The following is a 24,062-nucleotide window of genomic DNA, read 5'->3' on the forward strand; positions in this document are numbered from 1 at the left end:
GTTGTGTTGGCCAGAGGAAACCTGAGTTCATGTTCACATTGCATCCACAGCTACCCACAGAAGGCAATGCTCAGGCTGGTGATCGGAAGGACTCTGGCTTACAGAAGGAAGGACTGCCACTTTCCACTGACAGATGAAGAGACTTGTCTAACCACATCAGGTTTCTGCATGCTGTCAGAGGAACTCCCTGGTGTTTGTGTGTATATATATGTATATATATAAACACCATATGTATGCATACATATATACATACACATACATAGAATCTGGAATAATTAGGGCTGGAAAGGACCTTAAGATCATCCACTTCCAACCCCCCTGCCATGGGCAGGGACACCTCCCACTAAACCATGCAACCCAAGGCTCTGTCCAACCTGGCCTTGAACACAGCAAGGTGTTGAACATATGTATGTGTATAAACAGACATATATATGTAGAAGTGATATGTATATGATAGATATATATTTAACATATGCATATATAGGGTGTACACAAAGGGGTGTACACATGTATCCATATAAGTGAAACTGCTGCCAACAGCTTTTTAAACGTGCTTGCATTCTGAGTGGCTCCACAGGATTAATTAGTAAGTGCTGGTGAGAGAATGCGAGAAACTCTACCAGCTAATTTTTTCCTTCTCCTTCTTCCCTGCACTTGAGATTCCTTGCACCAGATGAACACATAAGAGCAAATATTCACATTTGGAACACCTCTGTATGTGTCTGAAATGATTCATTTTGAAGATATAGGAGCTATAAAATATGAATGGACGCACTTGGCTGTCTCTCTGGCAGGTCCAAAAATCATCTCATCAGCCTCCCTTCACAGTTTTTGCCTGCAGACAACACACCAGGCCACACCTGAATTGCTGAAGGGGAGATGCAGGAGCACATCACATCAAGTGCCAAAGGCTATGCTGGTATCAACAGGAGCCTTGGGAGCTGGGTCAACCCCCTCCCCAGCTGGCTGGCCACAGCCTTGAAAACAGCCTGCAAGAGGCCATAATCCTCCTCTGCACCATCTCCAGACTGCATGGCAAATGCAGAACAAAGACTATGAGCAGACTCAAGGAGGGCAAGGTAGAGGCATTCTCAGATTTCAGCTATGGTAAATCCAAGACAGCAGGAGTCTGAGCAGATCTAGCCTCAATCACATGAGCTGGTGGTGGCACAGGTTCCACTGCCAGCTGCATTTACACACTGTAAGTTAAATCCTAAAGGAAGATAAACTGGATTTGGCCACAACTGCAATGGGAAAACTTCTTTGCCCCACAATAAGCCACGGTCATAACCCAAACCCATCTAACTGCTGGCCAGAGGGCTTTGGGCAGACTTCCTCTCTCCCAGTGGCAGCTGCAATAATGGTCCCCTATGATTTTATGATGTTTAAATGTCCAGTGCTCTGGCAGTTTCTGAGCACAATGGTTGGGATGTGGCCCAGCCCTGGTGCTGCTTTGCCCTTGCTTCCCCCTGAGAAGCAGAAACGGAGCAAACTTTAAAGGGGAACTCCAAACACTAAAACAGTGTTGTGTGAATTAAATCCAGCAAAGACAATAAAATATGAGATTCCTACTGCACTGTGGCTTCCCAGGGCTGTTCTGCCCAAAGTGATAGAGATGCTGCTACTTAGAGAGTCAGCACGGGGAAAAGGTGCATGATGGGCACTACAGAAAGTCAGATCTATTAACAGCCATCATTAAATCAAGGGGCTGGGTCAATGCAGCAGGAATATAAAGCAGCAATGAATGACAGCTTAAATAACAGCTGAAGTGCACTTGGGCACGTTCATCTCCACTAAATTCGAACACAATGGAAAGAATTTGGTTTTTCACAGTCTCCAAAGAGTAGTGACCCAGAAAGCTCCTCTGCTGGACCTGTTCCTTGTGATCCTACACAGAGAACAGGCACAGGAGGAAGATGCTACCCAGTGATGAAAGACCAAAGAAATGCTTTTAAAGCAGCAATATCCTATTCCACCACCCTGGGCTGTAACTGCACACAATGTGCAACAGACTGGCTTAAAGAAAATAAAAAACACCTAATCTGGGGGCAAATTGTCATTCAGAAAAAAAAACAAACCACCTATGTTGGATTTTCTTTCATTTGTTTTTACTTCCTTATAGATCTGTGTCCTTTCTGTTGCTTGTAAATATAGGGTCACTTCCATAGTGCCATGAGTTAATTGGGTAAACAACTACTACCAGGCAATAGTGCTGTGCTCAGCATAAAGCCTGCCCTGTTACTGCCTCTCTGGAGTAGCTAGGTTAAATAATACTGGTGGAAATCAGCTATTCCTGCAGCAGATGATACTTCTGTTTATCGCAGTATGTTGCAGACAAGTTTGTATCATGCAGCTGCTCTGTGCATATGTTCCTACGACACTTTTAAGGACGATACTGCAATCACTAGATAGCAGGAACTTCTGCTATAATAAAAACGTGTGGGATGATGCTGGAGAAATTCCCTCCCCCACAGCTTTTACACTATAGATGCTGTTATTCTACGCTCTTGGTTCTCTGATCTCCTGAGTTTTCTCCCCCTTTCTAGAAATACTTCCCTTCTGAAACAAGAAACATGCTCAGTTTTGTGCTTAGTTTTGGAGACTGGAGTTTGCAGGAGGTGGAGGAAAGGGGCAGCTCTGCAGGAGTTTTCTGAAGGTCATTGGCGATACAGGAGTGCATGGCTCACAGCAAGAAACTACACTGGAACTGCCACTGAAAAAAACTGAGCCTGGATACAGCCAGTGAAAAAGAGAGGAGCTGGGTGGGGATTTTTAAGTGTGGTGCTTATGATCTTAGCATTAGAGGTTAACTGAACCCACATGCATTCAGGTTTGGGTTTTGCAGTGGATTATACATGTTGCTGTGCTGTCTGTAGGTCTCATGCAGCTGCTTTTCCCTGGCAGATTTGGGAGTCCCTTAGAAACTGAATATATCATTAGGACCAAAATAAAAATAATAGCAGATGAAAGTACTGGTCGCACAGGCATCAGTGAAGCACACTGCAAGGAAGCAGCTGGTGCAAAGCTCAGTGAAAAAGCCAGGAAACAAAATGTCTTTTGACTCCTGGCCAGTCCTACCCTCTGTATCATGTTGCCTCCTCCTTGGGAGTAGATGTAAACACTGGATGTGGTCATTAACTACATTACAGGGGTATCAGCAGCAAACTCCCCTGTTGACTTCCTAGGCAGGTGCCAGATCTCTGTCCCAAGCTGGCACACTGATGCAGGGCCCAGGAGCTATGTGGGGTCAAGACCTATGGACAGAAATGAGGTGGGATACCATAAGGTGCCCAGGAAGGGCTGATGCTAAGCTTGTGGGTAACTTGTATCAGTTTTTCAAGGCTGCAGATGAAACTGACATTTCAGAGTCCTACATGGTTATGGAAGGAAAATGATGCATACAGGAGAGCAGTCAAAAGACTATAAAAAATGGTAGGAAGGGAAAGTCTGCTCCAAAAGATTGACAAGCTGATGGCCAGATCTGCCAGCCTTAATGCAGTTAGGTTGTTGGTGAAGCTGATCGGATCTGCCAGAACTGAGGTATGACCCTGTAAATAGGAGTGAAATATGGATTCAGCTGCCAAGGTCTTTTGGAGGAGAGTAGGGTTAGCAAACACAGAGGGAGAGTTTGTTTTCTAAAGCATGATCATTTAAAGACCTTGTGGAAAAAAGGCTTTTAAGGAGATTACATCATAGCTAGCTTCTGTGTTAACACAGGGCTCTGGCATTTATCTTTACAATGGACACTCACGTCAGCCACGGCCCGCTGATCTGACTTTGTCACGTTTTTCTAAACAGCAGTCTCCCGTTGAGACACTGGTTCTCCCTCACCATCTGATTCTCCCTCAGCAAAAAGGACTGAATTGGTTTTAGTCCAATTAAATCACACCCTGTCAGTTTCTGTCCCGAGACAATGAGAACTGAAGCCTGTGCCTTGCAAGGCAGCCTCTTCCCTGCAGCAACACCGTCACTCTGGAGAGCCTCGTGGGCACCCTCAGATTTCCTTGCTCTCTGCAACCTGGATCAGAGCCAGGCTGGGCAGTACCGAGATAGTCCTAGGAACAACCCCAGATAGTCCTATGCACTCCCGCCATGTGACAGCCATCACTCGGGCGAACCCTGCCGTACCTGCAGCATGCTTTCCAAAACAAGGGAGTCATGGATCAGATCAGTGGGTGTCTGGTGCCTCTGGTCTGAAAATTTGCTGTTAAATTAGTATGCTTGAATTCGTTTTAGAAGGTGGCCTGATTTCCAGAGGTTCTGAGCACTCAGAAAGCCAAATGCTTCAAGTTGGGTATGTAGATATACAACCTTAAGTTTAATCTTCTGAGTTTTAGAATACAGACTTTAACCTCTCTATTTAGGCCGAATGTCACCATGAATAGAAGAGAGAAATTCCTCTCAGGACATGGGCTCCAACCTCAGCTCTCCCCATTGCTTGTTGGGTGTTTCTAGAAAGATCTTCACCCCCAGCCTGCCTTTCTCCTTCCCATGGACAGGGACAGAAGTCTCAGTCCTCCAATCCTAGAACAACAGCAGCACAGCACTGACGTGAGGACAGCAATTCTCAGTTCTTTTGAACAGAAGCACTACTGAGAGGCTCAGAGATGTGCCAGCATAGTACCATCCACTTCATTGCACAAACACACAGTCTGGCTCTCTGGTGGCAAGTGACGTGCTCACAGAGCAGTTGCTATTCTTCAGCAGGGAAAGATCAGTGATGAGGATCACCTGATTGCCCCAGCAAGCCACGGGACCTCATCACATTATGGCATTGAAAGAGCATCCTGAACCTTCACGCTAAGTCTGCTTTTGCCATTTCAACACTCTGAACCTGAAAGCATATTAGCATGTTTCTATCAGTATTCAGCAAGCACAAACACAATGCACATACACAGACATACAGATATCTATACACATCCCTCCCTCAACCTGCTTTGGCTGCCACAGATTTCCTAGAGAGGATCTAAAAATGAGTATGATACACAGAGGTGAGTGAACTCTCAACACATTTTAAGGATGAACTTAACACCTGTAATAGGCTTCAGTTAGTCCTGCAGACTGCAAGTACTTGCGAATACTGCAGCCCATCCCCTGCCAGCATACCCCAGGTATGCTTGTCCTGTGGCTGCTCCTGTGAAGAGCCAGTTGGCTGCCCCGCTGTGTGAGGCCCTAGCTTCCTTCTGTTAAAAATCAGAAGCTTCTGCTTTGGCATCTGCTGAGGTGGGCACCTTGCCTGCTGAGCCCCACACAGCTCAGGGCAGGCATGAGGAACTTCAACACAGGCAGGAGGAGGTTTGATGCCATGAATCAAATACGTGGAGACTTCTTCAAGTTTCTTGGCAAAAGGGCCACCTTTGCTTGCAGACTAACAGTGTTGGGCCTGAGGCATTTGACATCAGACAAACTAGGGACCAGTGAAAGAAGTAAAGGGTCACTTCCAAACTGGAACTCACTGGGGACAGGAGATGCATTTTCCCACATTGCTTTCCTTCTCAATCACATAACCAGTATCACCTCCCAGATCGACCACAATATGAAATAAGCCTTCTAGACAGTTATCTCTCCCAGTCAAGATGGCTTACTTTCAGGCTGTTTCAGGGCAGAAGATGGGCTCATCACCAGCTGCAAGATATTTCAGGGAGACAGGCCTCTGCATGGGGCAGTGCAGCTGCAGAGGGCATCTCATGAAGAAGTGACTGCCAAGGAGCAAATACATGAATAGAAAACTGGCCTCATCCTCCCTGCGTCCTCCCTCACTGCCACTCACTGCTTACCTCATATCAACATCAAGGAAGTGCTTAGTAAATAAGCACATAGAAAGCATGTGTCCTCTCCAAAATACGGTGGAGAGGGCCATGGCTTACAATGCTTGCAGGTAGTTAAATGGTTTGGAGAGCTCAGTTAACATCTGTAAATGATAAAAGCCCTTAAAAAACTAGTCCTTGCTTTACTGAGCCTCAGGCACCCTGGGATGAAACCTATGCCCCAAGAGGTGCTGTGAAGTCATGTAGAGTTGAGCATGTTAAGGTACTGTGGCAGTGGCACTTATATGGACACTGTAAGTACACAGAGTGATTGCTCTTCCAGGCTGTTAAATCCCTTATCTGCTGATACATCCTGTTTTGTAAGGATTTTGCTGAAGCTGTATTGTCATTGACAGAGAAGAAATAAGACATGATATAGTGCTGTTTTGCACAATGGGTTCCTGTCCAGCCCCTCAGGCTTCCTCCTTTCTTTCATTATCATGCAGTGACTGCATGGCCATAGGCTCTGCCTCTTGGTCCTGGCACAGTAGGTGCTTTATCCTTCTTGCTGTGTGGTAGTGCAGCCTCCTCTTCAATGAGTGGTAGGACAGGACATAGCTGATCAAGTCTATAGCAATTACTGTTCACATTTGAGCCTAATAATAACAGTAATCTTCAGTCCTTGACATCCACTAATCCCAAATCCAAAGTTTACAGAAGAGAAAAAGTATCTCAGTTTCAGATATGATAACTCCAAGTAGTTGATAGGGTAGCTGACTCTCTTTGGATCTCCCAGCAGGTCAGTGTCAGAGGGGAAAGCAGCACCCTGGACTCTTTTTGCCATTTTCCACAAGGTGGTCATGTTGTCTCCTTTGCAGGAGTCACAGCACATCACCAACAAGCCTTCTGAAAGCTTGTCCATCTTTCAGCTCTTGCAGCAAATAGGCCTTCAAAGGAGGGATGATAGAGGCTGAAATTCAAACAGCTGAAATTGATTTCAGAAGTCTAAGCTCCTACACTGATGATCAGTTTCTCATCAGCAAATGATTAATAAGATGGCAGATTTAATCCCACAGAAAGATGAGATTTTCTTGGTATAATGTTCTACATACAGATTGAATTAAGGTTCAGATCTGTACTTCTTCAGGATGAATGGTAATCAAATGGGTGGTGCCATCAAAGGCGTAGGCTATGAAATGTGAGTAAAATTCAGTGCTACCAGAATGATTAAGATACTACCTCTTAGATCTTTAGCGGCTTTCTAAAGAGCTCAGGAACTTCCAGATAATAGAAAAGATTGGACAAGCCTCACATCTTAGAGCTGATACTTTCTTGAAATTAGTACCTTCAGGGAAGGCAGCTACAAAACTAGCTTCAGCCAACTGCAGACTGAATTTCCTAACACAGATTGTGGAAGACTTGGGAATACTTTGATTATTTTCCTAATGTGTTAGTAACAGCAGTTTCTAAGACACTGGTTTGTGTTCATCTCTGAAAAATTAGTGGTATGCCTATTGGGCATTCAGGCACTATATGAAGAGTGTGACTTTAATAGGTATACTTCAGATTTGTAAGTTCAATGGCTTTAAAGAGTTCACTTTACAAAGAAAACCATACTGCAAGTTGTGTGTCCGAGTTTTAGGGAACAGCTGGTTGACTATGTAGCAGATACTTCTGATAGTGTAGGGCATCTATATAAAAATAATCCTCTTGTTTGATATTCACTGTATTATTGTACACGTGAATTGTATGTACATGTATCATTGTATCACTTCAGTGGCTCAGTTATTGGTGGAAATAAGGGCTACAGATATCACTTAAAAATGTCCCTGAAAAGTCCAATTAGTAACTCCCCTGCCCTAGTGCACTCAAGTTCCTTTTTCAAATTGTATTCAGGTTCAATTTAAGAGAAATAAAATTAAGGATCCTCCAAGAGTAAAATGGAACTGAAGTGCCAAATGCCTTCCAAACCAGGAGTATATTTAATACTAATAGAAAGAAAATTACATTTGTCAACTGATATTTTTTTATGCAGTGTCCATAAAATATAGAATATTAACAGCTCAAGCAGTTTCACCATGCCAAATGCCCAATGTGAAGTCCTCAGTCACCACTCAGTACATGTGTAACTCTCTGAAAGCTAGAAGACAATGCACGAGGCTACCTTACAGTTCTAAAGGCAAGCAAATTGGTTACTGGTTTCTATCTGAACTTTCTTCAGGCTTTACAGACAAGTCTGTCACCATCGCTCCCTTCTGAAGCCTACAGAAGTAGGCAGCCAATGCTGCCGAATGATACTCCGCTGAGGTACAGTATCTGCAGCTTGCAGAGGGTTAAACCAAATCCCCCCTTTGCTCCACTGATAGTCATTTCCTTTGACAGTGGCTACAAAATAGATTAGCAGATTATAGATTATAATAGAAATAAGATTATGCACTGCTTCCAAAAGGAAAGGAAGATGTCCAGGAATGATCCAACAGAATCTGATCCACTGGTAAATGTCCAGTTTAATAGTAGCAGTGCTGCTGGTAAAAGTCCAGTTTAATAGTAGCATTTGTCAAGGAACAGATTTTTGTGTAAAATATTTCTAATCAATGAACTGGTGAAATATCAGCTCCATTTAAAAGACACTTCAAACTTATAAAACAATTAATTTTAATAACAATTGGGAATTCACATCTTGCTACTATATAATGTGGTATGATTTACCAGTGTAAGTGTTAACTTGCATAATTATTAATGACTATTTTTGCAGTGGCATCATTTATTAACCTATCTTTGTACTATAATAATGGACACTATGTACTAGTTTTGGGATAACATCCCAAATATCCAGACTGCTGCTTCTTTGATCTGCTATGTTCACTTAAAAATTACATGTAAATTGCAATTATACAGGCAGTGCAACACCTTTGTGTCATGTTTACAACAAAGACAACACACAAAACCATTACCAGAACATACATTTCTGTGGGTCTGCTTCACCAATGTCAGCTGCTTGGCCCTCCCTGCTAGAACAGTTTGTGCCAATAAAGTGTTTACTTCTGACTTGTTCAATTGAGGCACAACTCCTCCTGCAACAGGCAGGGGACCCCACAGTTACTTGTAAATCAGCAGCCTCTGACTCATCAGTAACTTCCTTGAAGATCTGTTCTCTTATTCATCAGTGAAATGGTTGGGATGTACAAATGGACCACCATCCACACAGGAAATGTTTTCAGCTTAGCCAATTCCTTTTGCTGAAAACAACAAAAATTTTAAGAAACCCAGCTCTTGGAGCATGCATCTCGGAGCAGAAAGGACTGTTCTACTGCAGCAGCAGTTTAATATCTGATGATTCCTTTTTCAAAATTAGACAATGCTTTTAATCGTAGCTAACAGAACTCACAGTGATTCCTGCACTGCAGAATCTGGCCTGAGGCTCTTACTTTTAAATACTTTAAAATGTATGAACGAGCGCATTTTCAAGGGAGTGGATTTTTCCATAATATGGATTTATTCCTGCATGGAAATTTCAAAATAAATCTGCAAGGTCCCAGAGCAGGGGAAAGATTCATCACTTGCCTAAATAAAAATTAGACTTGATAAAACATCTCAGAATTTACGGTGATGAAAAACATTGAACTGGAAAAGCAGTGGAAGCTGGGAATGACAGTCTGATCTAACCAGAGTTTTACAAAAATAGTGAGTTTACAAAAGCCTAAATTGAGGGCATATTAGGTGCACAAGTGAAGGCAGAATTCTATCATTAAGGTATTAGTATGAACCTTTCCAGTCTTACTGGCGTTCTAGTCACTAATCCAACTCTTCAGATTTAATTTAACATCCCAGATAATCCAAACTATTTCAAACTTCATATTTGTTTGCTGCGTAAGCTATCTTCTCACGCTAACTTTCTTATTTTGACTGGGAGGTGAGGACTTGTAACTTTTATTCCAGAAATAACTATGCTAAAGGTAAAAACAAAATAAAAAATAAAAAAACACCCGAGGATTTTGAAGTCTTTATGTCTGATAAAATCAGAGGCACCTGCAGTTTGAGGCAGGCAATCTAGTTATTGCATTTCTGATTTAGGTGGGCAAGTTCTGCCTAAATCCCATCTTGGATGTTTAATGATTTGGTTCACTCTGCTAACAGAGAAAGTAGTGTCTGCGATGTGAAAATAACACCATGGGGACCTGGATTAGACTCTGCATGTGCCTTTATCCATGACTCCAGGCTGCAGGGCTGGATTTCAATTTGGATTTGAAAGCCTCAAAATCCTGCTGTCAGTTCTTAGAGTCACAGCCCTTCAGTAAAATAAAAGTGTATGTGGGAGAAGACAAGAATCAAATTTTGGTTTTGCTTTGTGAATTATAAACAATACTCTCACACAAGACTGTAATTCACAGTATGACAGCTGTGTTATCAAAACTGAAAGGGCTTCCCTGTTTCAGCATTCTGCTTGCATTCAAAAAAAGTCACTGTCTAGACTAGACTTGTAGTAAAACAATATTCTCTCACAGTAGCTCTTATTACTATAAACGTCTTGGTACAGGAGACAATGTACCCCCTGCCATTTGGTGCTACTGTAGTTCTTTTCCCACTACTGTTCAGTTTTGGTAGTCTCTATGTTGTATGAAGTATGAAGTCGCTAGTTTGTATGAAGTAGGAAAATATCTTCCCTATACTGTAAGACAAAACCACCCCCATCTGTTTGCTAACAATTCCTTTGGGCATCAGCAACTGGGAGAAGTTAATCTAAGACTCCTCAAGTGTGCTCAAACATCTCAAAACTATTCAGAACTGGTCTTTTTGGCAGAAGAGCAATAGGTAAAAGCTGGTCCTTCCAGCTGAGCCTTTAGGGTTAGAACTGCATTTGCGATGGCTGTTTGGAAAGGTGCAAAGCACTCACAAGACAAAAGGCCCACCCAACAGGAAACTGAAAGTCTGAGCTCTCCAAGATGCTCAGCCCATGTTGCAGCAACTACACCAATCTGTCCACATCAAATTTTTTGGCACCTCACTTTTTAAAACATGTGGTGGTTCAATTCAGTTTTCAATCACAACCTCCCATCAGCTCCTGAGGGACAATCATAGACTTCTGCCAAAGACAGAAGTCCTTCTGGCATTGCGTAGGCAAAGCACATCAACATCTCTACCAGGTAGTAGAAGAAGCAACACAGCGAGCATCAGGAACATGCTCAGCTCTCCTGCTTGAACGGCCATGTGGAGACAGTGCTCAACATGAGGCTTAAACTCATTCTCTGGACCCACACCAGGTCACCCTGTCTGTTCTACCACCAGGATTTAGGTCTCAGAAAAGCCTAAGGAAAAAACATTTCTTATTCTTTTATGTTCCAGAGCCAGACAGTTTTTATTTCTGTAACAAGTTCTTGTTGTGAAATGCTATGTTGTTAACAGTCAGCAAGCCAAATCTGCACATTTTAGTTGCTTTAAAACCTACTCCAAGTTTAACAAGCTCCAGACTGTTCCCATACTTCAGATTCCTGCCTACATATATATACACATACTGTGATCATCTGTCCTGAAAGATCCAAATATCCTTAGCTTTCCCACTTGCACTGATGGGACACTGCCCATTTTCTGAAATTAAGCTGTATGTCTGTGCTTATGTAGCTGCCAAAAAGTTGCACCCTTCCTACAGTTGGCCATTTTTACTTTGGAATCTTCACCAGCCCAAATAATTAATTAATTAGATGGACTCTCTCTAAAGATAAAGATTTCACCTTGGAAAACAAAATTATACAATTACAGCCTGGAAATAAGATCCTCTGCAGTGATGTCATTCACTTTGGCTTTGAACTGACTCAATTGTGCTTTATCTCAACTCATAGCTCAGGGCAAACTTGCACTGAGGTCACGAGCTGTAAAGACTTCGCTGTGTATCTATGTGCAAGCATCCAACAAGCCAGAGGTTGGTGCATGTATCCAGACTCAGCAATACTAGCACAGCTTGTAATGATCTTAGATTAAAACTTTTATTTAAGTTTCCTCCTCTAAATTTTGACTAGAGCAATGTTTGATTGGGCACCTCCATCACCCAGATAACTGATGGCAGTACCACAGATTCTTCACCTAATGTGGGAGATGGGTAGAACAGAGACAGCAAATGCTGATACCCAGCAAACGAGGATTTCATGCTAAACATCCTTTCTCTTCCTTGTACAATTTTGAAGTCACTTCTGAAGTGTTTTTCCCCAAACCTTCCACAGGTTAAAACTGACAGTTACTGCAGTGTTATGTATCTTTAACCCTTTCCTGTTTTGAAAGCCTTGCTTCTGCTTCCAAACAAATTCCTTTCTTCTTTGTAATGCCCCTGGAGAAACCTGTGTGCTCACAAACTATTTAATGGCTGACAACAGCAGTACTTTACATTTTGAAGGGTCAACATTGTTTGAACTAGCTTAATCTCATGGGTCGGTGAAGCTGGGTTTGAAATGCTGCCTAAACAAGTACTTTTATCTACCTTGCTCTAGTCCTGGCTGAAATCCAGAGACAAAGAGGAAAGCAAATGGAGGAGGGGAAAGACACAGTTAATTAAAGGCCAAGTTCTTTATCTCCATTCAGGTCATTACAGCCACATATAGGGAACAGACTCAATTTCATTTAAAGTTCTTTCTTTCTTTGCTGTCAGAATATAAGCTTATTTGGCCTTAGCCCTTCAAACCTTCATGAGTTTTCCCTTCACTACATCAACGAGCAGTTTTCTAGGCACAGGTTGAAGAGCAGGCTGCTGCTTGCATAAGAAGAGTTACTGCAAAAACATCAATATGCCACACAGTGGAGAAACCGCAACTGGGTCAGTGACCATGTCTCCTGACAGTCCCCACCACTCTAGTTACTTCTACCACAGGCTGGAGCACCTCTCATTGAAGACCCTCAATAAAGGTACACATCTATACCAAACAAGACAGCAGTATCTCAGCAGGATGCTAACAAGCTGCATCTCAAAAGAATCTTGGGAAACTCAAAACTGAAATGCTCCGTGTGTCCCACTTCACAGAAAAAGGCAAGGCTGAACTAGCAATCCACAGGGACCAGCGTGGCAGATCCTAGCCTCCATTTAGACACTGTAAAGCAGATGGATTCACTGGGGCAGACCAGGAGTCCTCTGCTTAGTGAGGTGGATGCACATGGATACACTGTGATGAGGGAAAGTCCCATGACAACTACATATTGGATGCAGTGAAGGCAAGAACAACGGTTGGAAGGACATCAGAAATGCCAGTGGTTTGTGCAAAGGAGTTAGAAACATGGGAAAATGAGGCCTGAGCTATGGCTGAAGGAGGACAAAACCAGCCTATGCTTTCTCCCCTGGGTCCTGGAGTTCTGGTGACAGAGGCAGTCTCTGAATTCACCAGACCATTATTTTGTTGTCGATATTTGGAAATATATGGGCCACATAAGCTAATTTAATTTCCCATATTCACACTGTTGTATGAAGGATATGTGCACTGAAACACACCCCACACATTCCTGTTGTAAATACGTGACTGTAATGTTGAGATGCCTTACCATTTGTTTTGAAAGTTGGCGTTTCTACCACCACTCATGTATTTAGACTGACTCCTAAGTTGTGTGTGATTCTACTCATTTTCTGTGGAGAGAATTAGCTTACTGTCCTCCAAAGTACACACAGCATTTATCAGTTATTATTCCTGAATTTTGGAGTTCACATCTGACAGATTTTGTATTTATATATCTGCAGGAAGCAGAGCTAAAGATCTGTAGCCAGATCAAGCTGTCAATATCAAAATGTCTAAAGACGCACTAAATGCACTGTAATTTCTCCTGAAAGTTCCCAGGCACAATAAAATCCTTTCAGGGAGTCATTCAGCTGCTCATAAATAGTTACCTAGTACCATCCCATACATCCAACAAGGGTTTGCAAAACATTCACGTGTGACTGAGAGAGGACACAAAGAGGGTCTCATGCTCTTCTATAGCAGCAGCTGGAGACCAGACAGGACACACACTGAAGAATCCCAGATGACTTCATTTAGCATATAACTGAGCTGTCAGTGTCTGTAGTAATTGGATAGACAGGAATTTTTTAATCTATTGGCTTTGATCGCCAAGCCCAAACCAGAGTAGCTGTTTTAGAAGGATGTACAGATGATCTAAACCTCCAACAACATTCAGTTTGATTGCAAAAAGAGCTTCTAAGGACAGTACCTAGCAGGCTGCAGTCTTTTGTGGCTCACAAAGCTGAAAGAGCAATGCCAGCATCTTTATGCAGTGCCTCATGGCACATACACTGTTATCTCATAAAAGCAAAAAAATTGCAACTCCTGGGCCACTGCTTTTTATAGAGGTCTTTCTAGTACTTCAATCACTTAAATAGTGCGAGGTGCAAGTCTGGTATCAACTACTTAATAATAGCTTGTCTTGTCCCTTTACTGCTCTCTCCTCTGAGTGCTGTTTAAAAGCGGTGTCTGTAACATCAATATTTAACCATGAGGCTTGCTCATTCTCACAAGGATGGGGATTGCTGTACATATGGGCTAAATCACAGTGCCTAGACAACTGATAATAATGAAAGCATCTTTCTAGATGAGGCACATGATTGCTACTCTAAAGCTTACTGGTGAAAGGAATGTGTAATCTATTTTTTTTTTTACATTGCATTGAAAATGAAATAACTTATTTAAATATTAGTCATCTGGATTTATATAGTTCATTTCTAGAACTGGGTTAGCACCTGGCAATCCAGCCTGAGTAAGCACCAGGCTACCCCAGTGGCAGGCCCATTTGATTTCTCTTTCCTCTTTTTGCAGTGCATGACAGAATTCTTTTTCTCTGGTATGATTTCCTTCCCACTTCACAGGGGACAAATCCACACTCTCAGAGCAGCTGCCTGATGGCAGCCCAGGGAGGGAGGGAGGCAGCCTGCAGTGGTGCCCTCCTCCAGCACAGCTGAGCAGCAGGGCTGGTCCCTGTGCCAACGTTGTTCTGCCACACAGATCCCTCACAGCAACGGGGTACCCCAGGCAAAAGAAAAAAGACTGGCAAAGTACTTCATTTTCTGACTGTGAGACAAAGATCAAGGGAATATTCAATATTATTTTTCATGACATTTTGCTGAACATTGAAAGAGATTTTTCCTGCTATAAATAACCTTTATCTCTGCTTTCCAAGCTGTCTTTGTACTTCCTTTCCCAAGTGTTTCACTGTTATTTTTTTCTGGCCTCAGCCTTAAATTTCTGCATCATGGCACAAACACGAAGCACGTTCCTGACAGAAAACACACTGCAAATTCTGAATGGCCTAAAAGCTGTGCAGAAGCCTTCTTCGTGTCTTCTGCACATCTGGGGATGATGCTAATAAAGACAAACAACTGAATGATGCTACCTAATGATTTATTTTCCCTTTGGGAAGCGCTGAGAAGGATGCTAGATACATTTTGCAACACTGTTCCCAGGGGAGTTTATCTAAGCAGAGTGAAGAATTAATAGGCAGCCTTTTAGGGAGAGACCAATTTGTGAAAATACAGAGACATTAAGGAGATTTGCTGGAATACGAAACACCCGGGACCTGAAAGTGTCTGTGCAAGGTTCAGTCCACCTCCCGGCACCCAGCTCTGCACTGCAGAGGGACTGTTTCTCTGGGGACCACTGGCACAGTTATCACTCTCCAGAAAGGATCTGCGTGTCAGGGATCACAGGAATACTGATGTGGAAGAAAACTGGCCCAGCTAGCCAGCAGGAACTGCAGGCACAATGTGTGTTGGACATGGGAATGCACAGCTGGAAATTAGCAGGAGCTCGGGTGGGCTGGATAAAGGCTGGGAGCACTGATTTGTATGAAGAGCAATAGATGACTCTTAGCCTGTATGTGCATTAGTGAGAAAACTGCTTACTTGCCATTGACTACCGACACGCCTCTGACTTCTGTTAGAGTTACAAGCAACGTAAAATCAGTGCATGTGACTCACTGCTATAGTAAAACAGTAGAGGTCCAGTGTCTCAAAGACAGCCAAACCTGCAGGATCGTCTAGTCAGAGCGTTTGAATGTTTCCTGCTTACAAATTCATTTGCTTTGGAGCACCCAGACATTTAAGCTGCACACCTGGCGAAACAGGAGGCCAGGTACCTCAAGGGGAAATTAGTGCTGTATCTCTGTAGCAAAGTACTTCCTTGGGCTAGGGTATTAGAGAACCATTTAAAGCTAGGGAATCACATACAATACAGTGAAAGAAGGGAATTTTGCTGATTTTCCTCCAAAAGCCAAGCATTATTCATTGATCAGAAAACAAACCTCCATCTCTACCGAGAACATTTTCATCTGCTAAGTGGAAAATGAAAGACGAGCTAACTGTGTCCTCTCCCACATCCTTTCTCCTTCCGTCCCTCCAAACATCCCCATTGCTTTGCCCTCCCTCAGTGCACCACAACTGTACCAGTGGCTACTTACTTGGCACCACTAGCAACCTTGGGGGCGGTGGAGGTGGAGGAGGTGGTGGTAACAGTGGTGGTAACCTGCACTGGCAAATCTGTTGGCAGCTCTCTGTGACTTTCTCTGCTCCAGGCTTGGAGCATGACTTCTGGGGCTCACCCTGAGTGATCTGTGAAGAAACAAGTCATTGCATGAGCAGCAGAAACAGTGAAAATTGATTTTCCATGAATGTGTTTCTTGGACTTGAATACCCAAGGGGCACTTCAGACCTGTGTGAGAACTGCGCTCACGTTCCTCCCTAAAGACACTACGAAGAGGTCTCTTCCCTACACAGTCCGCATTTTTTATTTTTATTTTTTTACTTAACACGATTATCTTCAAGACCACTTTCCCTCCCTCAAACTTGGTTGAAATTGGCCAGCTGGTTTCTGAGTTATTATGGGGTAAGTAGAAGGCAGGTAGCGGCAGACATTGATTGCGTAAGCCTTCTTTCCTTAGGAAAGCCATCTAGCAGCATACATTATTCACAGGGTCATTGCTGCAAGCCAAAGAGAGCTAATAAAAATCACATGACAGTTTGGGTCAGGATTATGTTCATTTTCCTTACGGCAGAACTGAAAGCCAGAGGAGATCTCTCTTCTGCTTTGCCAGCCTCCTTTGATGTTCAGAGAGCATTTCACAGGGTGTTTCACTTCCCATCAAGAGGAGAGGAGCCCACAGTTCACTCCACAGCAATGACACGGTCAAAATGAAAATGCCACAAACTGTGACTTGTAGCCTTTTCAACAGGCAGTGTTGTCTAGCAATAAAACTGAAGATGAGGCATTGCAAAACCCAAGTGTAGGCATCGCTTTGCAATGGACAATGATTTAGCCATGATTGGTATACAATTTAATAGTTTGATCTAGTCGTTAACAGCATATTTTTCTTGCCATCAGTATTATTTACATAACTAGGGATTTAAGGAATATTCAGTAAAATTCCTAATCTAACACTACAAATGGAGTAAATCCCTGATGAAAAGGATATTTGCTGAATATCACAGGAGCTTCTGAGAGGTGTTAACTTCAGCAGTTTCTAAGCCAGCTCTTTTTGAATGGACTGATACTCAGATGGAAAATACTGTACACAGTTTTAAGGAGAAAAAGTCTAAAAGATGACTAAGCATGTTATCTATTACTTTGAATGTAGCATTAGGAGGCCACCTGGGACAGACTTGTATCTGAAGCTAAGGACAGTAATGCTAGCATTTAACCATTGTCTTGTACAGTTTGGTCTTGAGCATATTATAGTCCTAGCAGTTTTGTCCTAACATTACCTTCTTTAATTAGTTCTTTTCTACAACATGTTGGTTGTTACAAAGAGGATATCTTGTGCCATGTTTTCTGACCTCTTCTGACCCTGCTTTTTCCCAGGGTTGCCCAGGGTTACTTTCTCTGCCCTCCTCTCTCCTGCCCAAGCTTTGCTTCCCCTCCCCTGCCAGCTCCAGGAACACAGTTTGTCTCCTCTCCCCTTTCAATCTTAGCCACCAGATCCCAACACAGCCTCTCCCACCACCTGCCGCTGGGCACCAAGGGTGCTGTGCTGCCTCTTGGCTGCAGGAAAACTGAACACAGTCATTTCATGCGTTTCTGGGCAAAACGAGACATGGCTAATTAAAACAACATCACCGCACAAAGGACATATTCACATGCGTAGGAGGTTTCTAAATGCAGAAAGACGCATTACTGTGGCCTCAGGGAAATGGAGGTAGGGCTTTGTTGATTAAATATTATAGAGAGGGAGGAAAGAGTAGAGAAGGCTATGTGCAGCTGAGTTGGAAGCACAGCACAAGTCAGTAGGCTCAGTTCTTTAAACAGCTTGTCAAAATCTATTACCAAACATAGGGAGAAACAAATTCAGTACAAGTGCTTTCCAACTTTCCCTTTCTCCATCAGGTAACAGTAAGAGGATGGCTAAGGACCATCCCAGACAGCCTCCAGGAATTTACACAAACTCTCTGAATGCTCTAATGAATCAAAGTGACTCGGCTTCATAATCCCTCATGGCTGGTAATCTGTCTGCTAAACAGGCTTATTTATTTTTAAAGTAAGTGATCACAGGCACAGCAGAATATCCTCCATACTGCTCCAGCTGTTCCAACACTGTTCACATGCTAGGTTGGGGTGTTGGGGACTCTCCCAAGAGAAGCCCTATAGGAAGAGTGCCCAGTCCATGTGGTGACAGTAGCATACCTGGGCTACCTCCTAATTGTACTGGTATGACCACATTTACGGTGCTGAGAGAGGAGGCAAGGGAACATCCTTCCACTGGCCCTGGCATCTGATTAGGAAGCAACTATCAATTCCTAGCTACAGTGACCATCCCCCACCTAATTGCCCAGTTGATGAATCCTGTGGCTTGCTACAGTCTTACAGGAGCCAGTGCAGTGGGAGAGGATAGAGCCAGGGAGGAACAACAGTGAGCAGACTTGGAGTCAGCTTCATTTACAGACCAGAATCAGCTTTGTGTATGTAAGTCTGAAGACGGTGCTGGTATGGAAAAGCTACATTGGCTTATTGCTCTAACTTAATATCAACCAGAACCAAAGGCTTGCTCTGTCTTTTTTTAGCACTATTGACTGTTTTTAAATCGCTGGAGGCTCTCCTACCTTAGGCTGGTAATAGCGTGGCCTCAGAAACCAGTGGATATTTTTCTCAATTACTCTGCAGACAAGATTAACTCTATACATGCCCAGCCACTCCCTGCTCCTCTGTAGTTTTAAAATACTACTTCTGGGGGTGGGGGGTGAAAGAAAAAAGTTGCTTTGTCTCCCAGCACCTTAGTCCAAACCTTTATCACCACTTTTAAAAGGTTGCGAAAGAACTGACATCTAAAAGCATGGGCTTTATCACCTCTTTTTTTCCCCTTCTCTTGTTCATTCAGTAAAATGCCTGGTTGTTAGAAGATACCTGTATTACCTTTTACACAGATACTACATAGATATTACCTTGCCAGGGGCTTGTCTTAGTGGGTTAATTTAAAATAACAAAGATACTGTAAGTTGGCTGAAAGAGGAAAGACTTGAATAAAGGTTGAGGGCCTTGAGGAGAAGAGAAACTGTCAAGGCCTGCCGCAAGAAGATTAACAGTAGCAAGATGGAATTGAGAAAAAAAAAAGACATCTGGCTCCTTTTCAACAACAACCAAAAAAAACACAAATCCCACTGTTGATGTCTATTAGTCTTATGAAAGGAATGAAGGCTATTACTTGGTTTTCTAAAGGTAAGCAGAGAAAATCACTAGAAATTATGCTTTAGGGAACAATCTTGCTCTGGCAGAGGATGATGAAATAAATTAACCCATGTTTCTTTCTTACTATCTGCAATTCAAGGTAAGCTGCCTTTACAGGAGATGGCAAGAGAAAAAAGGCATGCTGAAAGAGCTTCATATTTTTTCTGATCAGGTCTGCTAATTCAGGTCCAGCCTCAAACTTTACTGCTTGTTTGCTCTGCTGGATGGTACCATGTCCCCAGAATGGCTTTGGGAGCACTTTGCAGATAACAACTGACCAGACACCCACTTGGCTGTTCGTAGCACAGAAGTTGCCCTGGCAAGGGGTCATCTACGGCAACAGACCACACAGGGCTTGCTCCCTAGTTACTTCTGCACCTTCCAGCCATAAACATGTGTCTCCTCACCCTGTCTAAAATTTGGTTTCTTGTTTGGCATGGGGCTTTCTTAACACACTCTGCAGTTGGCTAGTTTGGACATACATGTCGCCTGGATTTCTAGTCAATGCCTTTTTTGCCCTTCCCTGAAAATACAAAGAGATGACTTCATAGATTTGTACATTTAATATGAATATGCTTTGCAAAAAGGACAAATGTTTTTAAATATTCATGAAAACGAAAGTGATCCACAAACGTCCAGGGAAAAAGAAAACAAAGTGGTAACTGGTGGTTTCCTTTTGCAGTCTTTCTGTTGAAGTTTGTGCTTGTGATGCCTTTCTTTCTAATAAGAGATTTCCTTCAGGAGGTGGTCCTAGGCCTGTGTTGCAGAGAGTGGAAGATTAAATCTGCATGTCATCAGAGCTATTTAGTATTTCAGTAGAGTCCCATAGGGCTGCAGCAGTCCACTAGCATGCTCTACACAGTGGGATGGGAAAAGAGGATTAATAACAGTCCCCCGAGGGTGGCCCTTTTGTGACTTTTTAAATCAGGTAAAAGAAGGAAAGCTTGAAAAGTGCAGTTGACTGAAAAGGCACAGAGATCTCCAAAAGCCTGCTGATGTGGCAAGAGCTTTGTCTCTTGGAAGCAACCTACAGAGATGAGATCTCAACACTGCTGCGTAAATCCCGGGACGGCTCTGCATAATTCACATCAGAGTTAATGCAGATCCATGTTTATGAAACCAGAAAAAATGTTATTTATCATGACATTTACTGCTCTTTTTTTTAATTATGTCAAAAGTCTCTGACAGAATCATCCCTTCCTTCTTGTCACAGTGCCGGCTATGATGCTAGTAAGACAAGATTCTGGGTTTGGGTTTTGTTGTTGTTTTCAGTTTTTTTTTTTTAATAAGATAAATATTTCCCCTCTGATTAGCACCTGGCTAACTCTCTTAAGTGCCTCAAGAAAGGGCCTGAAGAGAGAATGCAAAGATGGGGGAGGGAAAGCTATGCCACACATAGGTCATTGCATGGATGAATGGGTGAAGAGGGACTGCAAGAAGAGACATGAGAAAATACACTGGGTGCTATAAATGGAGCAGGGACACAACACGGTTTGACATTACCAAATCAGTAGAGTACAGCTTGTGAGACTCTGAAGATAGAGCAAGGATTATGACTCCATATGGAGAACAGAATCAAGGGAGGAATTCAAAGATTGAGGGAGTTTCGGTCTCAGGAGGGCCGGCATGCTGGTGAGCCCCCCACACCTGCCCTTCTCATTGGTACCTGCTGATGGAAGCCTTAGCTACATTGTAGTTTTGGGACAGTTGGAAACAAACTTGAGTATGAGCAGATGTCTTGATAGCCCTTCCACAGAATAGCAAGCAACAGGACAAGTACAGTTGATGAATGCCACAACAAAACTTCCAAATTATTGCAAGGAAAGGCTGGGCCCCCCGGCTTTGCCATTTCACTTTGGCAGTTCAAATTATTACAAATGTACTTATCTTTGAAAGATTGGCTTAGATCATCTGAGTAGTTTGGCAGAAAGATGTTTATGCTCTTTTTTTTTGTCTGCTTGATTGACTGATTACAGGAGAGAGGTTGCAGAATACCTCTCCTTTTACACAACTGCCCTTCCTTTAAAAATGAAGTTACAGTTTTAACTTAAGCTTAGTTACCTGAATCCTGAGCAGGACAGCACAATAGTAGCTCTGGCAAAGACGTTTATGATGGGGGCATTGGTTTAAACGAGGTTGTTTTGTTGTATGTATGTTCATTTTAGTCTGTAAGGAGCGCAAATCCTCTTTGTAATCCATGGTAAGAGACAAGATGCCAAACCAAACAACATCTCTCTTTAATCTCTTGGGAGTCACCAAGTTTAGAACAGCGAGTAAAAGACGTGGAGTCTCCACTGTGTTTTCTCCAAGAAAGAAACTGTAATTGTTCTGCTCCTGAACAGCACTTGGCTGTCTCATCAGTCACTTCTCTGAAAGCATATATTATAAATAAACTTTAAAATATCAAAGTGACACATGTGAGTTGAGCTTTGCTGCCGTTCTGATTCTCTGAACTGAATGGGTGCTCTCCCTCACCGTATACCCATTTTCCCCAGTTCATCTTGCTAGTCACCCCACATTACAATCAAGGTCACACAACATCACAGCGCAGGAGTTGGCAGAAGCTGATGCAGCCCTTTACTCAGAGAACTCTCAATTCGCAACCAACATCGAAACCCCACGACAAAACATTACCAAAATTAGACTGTCGGAGCCTCCCTCCATGCACTGCTTCTTTCTGCGCATCTTGCCACCTACAGCAAAATGCACTTGTGAGCTCCTGCCTGCCGGCACGCCGAAGAAACTCAACTACATCTTGCTCACAGAGGCAACATCGAGTTCAGCGCTCCCGGGGCTCGGCGCCCGCCGCCCACCCCTCGCGTGCCCCGTCCCGCAGCAGCGGCCGAAGGGGAGACCACGCCGAGAAGAGCAACAGCTCTGCCCGCTCGGGGGGCAGCCCGGGCGACCACCGCCCGTGGCTCCCCGCACTTCCGGGGGTGCCGCCGGCGCTCAGCCCGCTGCCCCACGCCCGGCACCGGCACCGCTCCGGGCAGGCTGCGGCATCCCTACCTGTACGGAGCCCCAGAGCGGGTGGAGGGCACAGTGCAGCAGCAGGGAGGGCCAGCAGCAGCGGAGCAGCCCCAGCAGCTCCCGGAGCAGCATCCCTCCTGGGCGGGCGGGCGGGGCGCGGGCTCCGGGCGACCTGGGGAGGGAACAGAGCGAGACGGCAGCAGAGGCGTTGGCTCGCACCCATCCCCGGAGCGCGACTGTCCCAACTTTAATTCTGCAGAGGAGGGAGGGAAGGAGAGAGGGAGGGAAGGAAGGAGGGGGGGTGGGAGCAGGGGGATGGGCGGGTGGGGAGGGGAATGGGTGGTCTGGAAAACCCAACGCCCTGCAAGTGGCGGCTGGCTCCGCTGTGAGCCGTGCCTCCACCCCGCCCCGCCTGCCTCCCGCCAGCCGCGTGTCGCGCCCCGGGGTGCTCCCCCAGCAGCCTGCCCGCGCAGGGGCTCCGCGGCCGGCGCTCACCGCCGAGCCCTGGCTTCCCTCAGACCCGGCGGGGAGCGGGCGGTTGAAAAAGTTTGGAGCCGGGCTCGGGGGTAGAGGGGCCGGGCAATGCTGGGGGCGCTGCCGGAGTCGGCAGCAGAGGCGGAGAGAGCGGCGTGGCTGCTCAGCCCGGGGATTGTATCTCCCCCTTGCCCTCCGACGCTGGTGCAGTGATTTTTCAAGCCCATCGTGCAGTCCCTTGCGCGCTTGGCTTCCCTCCTCTCTCCCTCCCCGCCCGAGCTCCTTCCGGTGGCGGCTGCCCTCCGCTCATTCCCTGCGAGGCTGGCACCGGACATGGCAGGCCGGAGAGCTCCGGCGGGCCAGAGAGGAGCCGCTCCCGCACTCAGCAGGGGGCCCGGGCCCAGGGGGAGATAAAGGGATAGGCCGGCACCCCCGCGTCCTGGAGGAGCTCCATCCCAGTCTGCAACCAGGTGGCTTTTAGGTTGTATTTTTCTGGCCTTGTTGTTGTCGTGGTGGTGGTGGTTTGATTTGTTTCGTTTCCCCAGAGTGACGCAAGGTCTTGTCCCGTGACCAGCAGGAGTTTTCTCTGCTGCGTCCCCAGGCTGTGAGGTGACTCCGGGATGTAATAAGGAAGATGTTTCATGGCATTCGTGTTTCTTTGTAACAACAAAGCAAGTGGAAATGCTTAACAGTGCTTAGGGGAAAGTGGGTGAAGCATCCGCCAATATCAAGGCCCCACAAAACGGAAAGAGGAGAAAATCGGAGATGAAGATGGTTTTGCTTCAACAGAGCACCTTCCACAGAACACCTGCTCCGTGTGAATGGTGGCCGTTGCGGCAAGTTTGGCTTGTACTGGTGTGTATCACAATGACCATAAACGTCTGTGGTTGGATCAGTGGCACAGGGGTCCTATTTTCAGTGTTTTGAATGCAGTAATCAAATGGGTTTGAATAAAATGTTGGACCCAGTCTTTATATTTCATACCCAGACATGAATGAGTTTGAGAACATGGATTTTAGTTTTTCTTTGTATTTCTTGAACTTGGTGGGCCAGCTTTAATAATCAGTTTCATAAGAATCTGCTCAGTGAAGCAGGAATGGAAATACATTAACTTCTTAGCTGATACATGGCTAAAATTCTTTTTCATATCACTGTTACACCAACATATCTCCATTCATTTCAGCCCCAACAGACACTGGTT

At 44.4% G+C, this 24,062-nt stretch overlaps 1 protein-coding gene across 4 annotated transcripts in view; it reads right to left on the reverse strand.

Moving 5' to 3' along the window:
• Positions 1-23,262, reverse strand: part of PRIMA1 (proline rich membrane anchor 1) — a 47,727-nt gene extending 24,465 nt beyond the window's left edge. For 2 of the 4 annotated variants that reach the window (XR_009745177.1, XM_061463890.1), the window contains exons 1-3: positions 22,883-23,260; positions 22,427-22,559; positions 16,164-16,314 (exon numbers count right to left, since the gene is read on the reverse strand). Coding sequence is in view for 3 of the 4 variants with exons in the window: in XM_061463890.1 (XP_061319874.1) it covers positions 16,164-16,314; positions 22,427-22,559; positions 22,883-23,196 (598 nt within the window). In the remaining variant the exon portion in view is untranslated. Of the gene's footprint in view, positions 1-3,304; positions 3,549-16,163; positions 16,315-22,426; positions 22,560-22,882 lie in introns of those variants that run through there. The other 2 variants (XM_061463891.1, XM_061463892.1) reach the window with 2 other exon arrangements.
• Positions 23,263-24,062: the final 800 nt, after the last annotated feature.

The sequence above is a fragment of the Pezoporus flaviventris genome, unplaced genomic scaffold (assembly GCF_033815535.1).
Source record: "Pezoporus flaviventris isolate CSIRO_AGI_PZ_B2104156 unplaced genomic scaffold, CSIRO_AGI_Pfla_v1 ptg000036l, whole genome shotgun sequence".
In the NCBI taxonomy this organism is placed as follows: Eukaryota; Metazoa; Chordata; class Aves; order Psittaciformes; family Psittacidae; genus Pezoporus; species Pezoporus flaviventris.